This window comes from Alosa pseudoharengus, unplaced genomic scaffold (genome assembly GCF_046254945.1).
Source record: "Alosa pseudoharengus isolate Yale_2024_CS ecotype anadromous, Long Island Sound unplaced genomic scaffold, YU_APseudo_1.1 YU_APseudo_1.1_scf_2, whole genome shotgun sequence".
Lineage (NCBI taxonomy): Eukaryota > Metazoa > Chordata > Actinopteri > Clupeiformes > Clupeidae > Alosa > Alosa pseudoharengus.
In genome coordinates, this window is record NW_027468663.1 from 50813636 (window position 1) to 50817056 (window position 3421).

The 3421-nt window shown below is 44.6% G+C and overlaps 1 protein-coding gene across 1 annotated transcript; it reads left to right on the forward strand.

The window, feature by feature from the left end:
- Window positions 1–317: 317 nt before the first annotated feature.
- slc35g2a (solute carrier family 35 member G2a) lies at window positions 318–2907 on the forward strand. The gene has a single exon (XM_076296065.1). The coding sequence runs from the start codon at window positions 333–335 to the stop codon at window positions 1578–1580; it is 1248 nt and encodes a 415-aa protein (XP_076152180.1). The 5' UTR covers window positions 318–332; the 3' UTR covers window positions 1581–2907.
- The last annotated feature ends 514 nt before the right edge of the window (window positions 2908–3421 follow it).

The window sequence follows — 3421 nt, forward strand, 5'->3', positions numbered from 1 at the left end:
AAAATGTTATTCTTGTTCATAACCTACTTTCAATGCGCATGGATATACGATAGTTAGATAAATGTTAATATATATAGAATGTTATTGAATTGAATCTTCATTGCACCAAATTTTAACAATTGAGAGATTGCTAATAATTATGACAGCCCAGTAAGTTTAAATATAGGAACAGCGTCATTTGCCATCAGCTGTAAGGACAGGTAGTGGGGCATGGAGCAAGAGGGCATTCGAGTGTAGCATGCTTTATCCTATTCTTTAACTCCAGTGCCTTTTAGCCAGTACTTAACACTGTTTCTCTTCTTCCAGAGATAATTTGGACCAATTTGGAAAAAATGGACCCATCTCCCAGCAAGCAACTGCTTGGCTCTAAAAAAAGAGTCAAGATTCATCCGAACACAGTCACAGTCAAGTATGCCACCCACTTTCCCCAGCCAGGGGACGAGGGTTACGATGATGCACCCTCCTTCGAGGATTTTGGCACTTTCCTTGAGGAGACCTCGGACAAGAAACGCCTCACCGAAAGCAAGCAAAGCAGGACTTTCTTTGGTGCCATCGGCGGCCAGTCTAAACCTGCCACAGAGCCGAAGGACAAAGGGGTGGGAGGGCAACTGGCCAGTTTCGGGGAGGCGTCTGTGTTCGCCTCGCGGATGACATGGGCCGTCCTGTTTGGAGCGGCCCTTGCCCACGGGTGCGTGGCTCTCATCACACGCCTGGCTGCTGACCGCTCCAAAGTGCCATCCCTGGAACTCCTCTTCATCCGCTCCGTCATCCAGTTGCTGTCCCTCGGCGTGGTCTACTACTACAAGGAGGCCCCCTTTGGGCCTGAGGGCTACAGGCTGCGACTGTTCTTCTACGGCGTCTGCAACGTCATCTCCATCACATGCGCCTACACCTCCTTCGCCATTGTGCCACCCAGCAACGGCACCATCATGTGGCGTGCCACCACCACGGTCTTCAGCGCCGTCTTGGCCTTCCTGCTAATCGACGAGCGGCTGGGCACGACAGACGTGGTGACCGTGCTGACCAGTGTGTTCGGCCTGTGCCTGGTCATGATCCCCAACATCCTCGGCGAACACATGTCCCTGGGCTTCTGGAAGGAGGCCTTCGGCTACACCATGACAGTGATGGCTGGCCTGACCGCCGCCCTGTCTATGATCATCTACCGCGCTATTAAAGAGCGCGTGAGCATGTGGACAGCACTCTTCACCTTCGGCTGGACAGGCACCGTGTGGGGCGCATCCACCATGTTTGTCCTTCAGGAGCCCATCATCCCTCTGGATGGGGAGACGTGGGGCTACCTCATCGGCATCTGCGCCTGCTCCACGGTGGCGTTCCTTGGGGTCTACTACGCCCTCAACAGGTTCCACCCGGCACTGGTCAGCACCGTGCAGCATCTGGAGATCGTGGTGGCCATGTTCCTGCAACTCATCGTGCTGCACATGGTCCCGTCCGTTTACGACGTCATCGGCGGGCTCATCATCATCATCAGTGTCATCGTGCTCACTGGGGTGAAGCTCTATTGGGTTGGGAAGAGCAGACGTCAAGAGTATGAGGAAATCCTTGACTCACCAATTAAATGAGTACAGCCTGTCTTCAGGCAGTGTGCTAAGCTACTGATCTGTAAATGAACAGTGTCTTGAATGTGAAGAGCAAAGATCTATTTATTTTGTATTGTCCTGTTAACAAGTGCCAATCATGTGATGACTTCATTTTGCTCTAAATGTACTTCTCAAGAGAAAGTGACAAAGTCATTGTCATCTTTCTAAAGCACTATGCTCATACCTATTCCATCAGCCAAAATAGCTATCTAACAAATATTTGATGTTTTCATATCACAACCTTTTATCAATTAGAATGCAGTAAGGGAGAGAGGCATGTCATGAGCAGGATTATGTACTGAAAAAGCAACCTTCAAAGGGAAGAATATTAGTTCTTACAAATAGATCATTCTGTCTGTCTAATGGCAGGGTATGATGGCATAATTGCTGTTCAGACTGGCCTTGTGGTAATGATTGACCCCTTTATGATTGCATTGGATTAATGAATTTCACTTTCAAATGACCAACATCCTGAAACAAAGTGTGGTTCAGTTTATGTACTGGCTCAATATATCCCACTCTCCTCTATGATCAGATATGCCATTAGTCAACATATCCTGTTAATACTGATAGGTATTATCATTCTTTGACTTTGTTCAGAACAGTTTTGCTTTGCAAAACAGCATGCTTTTCACTGCCAGTATTACAACAAGAGGAAGAGGAACCTGCACATGTCTCTTAGGACCGTTGAAAACAATTTGGGCACAGTTTTATGTGAGATAAAATTGGCCCGTTCAGCTACAATCCAACAATCCAAAGGTGATAAATAGAACCCTGAGTCCCTGACATAAAAGAAACCGAGGAGTGTCAAATGCTTGGGGCATCCCCAGATTATGAGTGGACTCTTCAACTGCAGAGATGGTCCAATTTTAGCCTGGGGTCTAAATAGGAGTGATTATGCCAAGAGGACATGCAATTGGTTTTAACCCATTGCACTATAACAAAATGTTCTGAGCGATAAGGATTGGGACTGGAATATGCGCTGTTATATCAAATGAAATGCTTCAAATGATGGGTAGTAAGTACTATCCACCATATTGTTTTTTTTTTTTTATCTTGTGAGTTCCTCTGGGTCTACAGTTATCTTTACACTGCTTGAGTTATTCTTAAATTAAGTAATGGCATCATTCGTTTACTATGAGGATAATGCAATCACTAAATGTGTTTTTATTCATTTCTAAATATCTTTATGACTGCCAACTGGCCAAGACACTGATTTCCCAGTTTGACTGAAGTATAGATAGAGTGCAAGCCTTGTCTTTGCTGTTTGATGATTTGCATGTGATGTTTTACTGTGCAGTGATATCTGTTTTGGTGTACAGACAAATACATGAAACTGTAAAAAAAAAACAGAGTAAAAATGTAAATTAACAAGTAAAAGATGACAAGCAAATTGAAACAGTCCTCAGTGTTTCGGTTTTTGCCGCCTTTGAATGTGTATTTCATAAATTCTTATTCATTCTATCCTGTCATTATTTGATGTCAATAATTTCTATGGTGTCCACAAGATGGCAGACATGCTTCAAAAAGAATCTTATATTGACAGTTGTGTGCTGGTGACCATTTACAGGTGAAAGAAAGCTATAATCAGTCAACACAGAGTACAGAGAATTCCGTGGAAATTATGTAATATAATTTCAGACTGCAAATGTACAGTAGCCTACAATAGGTTGCTGTAGCAAGTAGCATATTGATTTCAAGAAGTCTGTTTGAGAGTGCAATGCAAAGTGATTTACATATGTCAATTACAGCGGATTACGGATTACCCCGGGGCACAACGGTGGAAGCCAGGAATTGAACCCAGAACTTTTCAGCCAGATGCA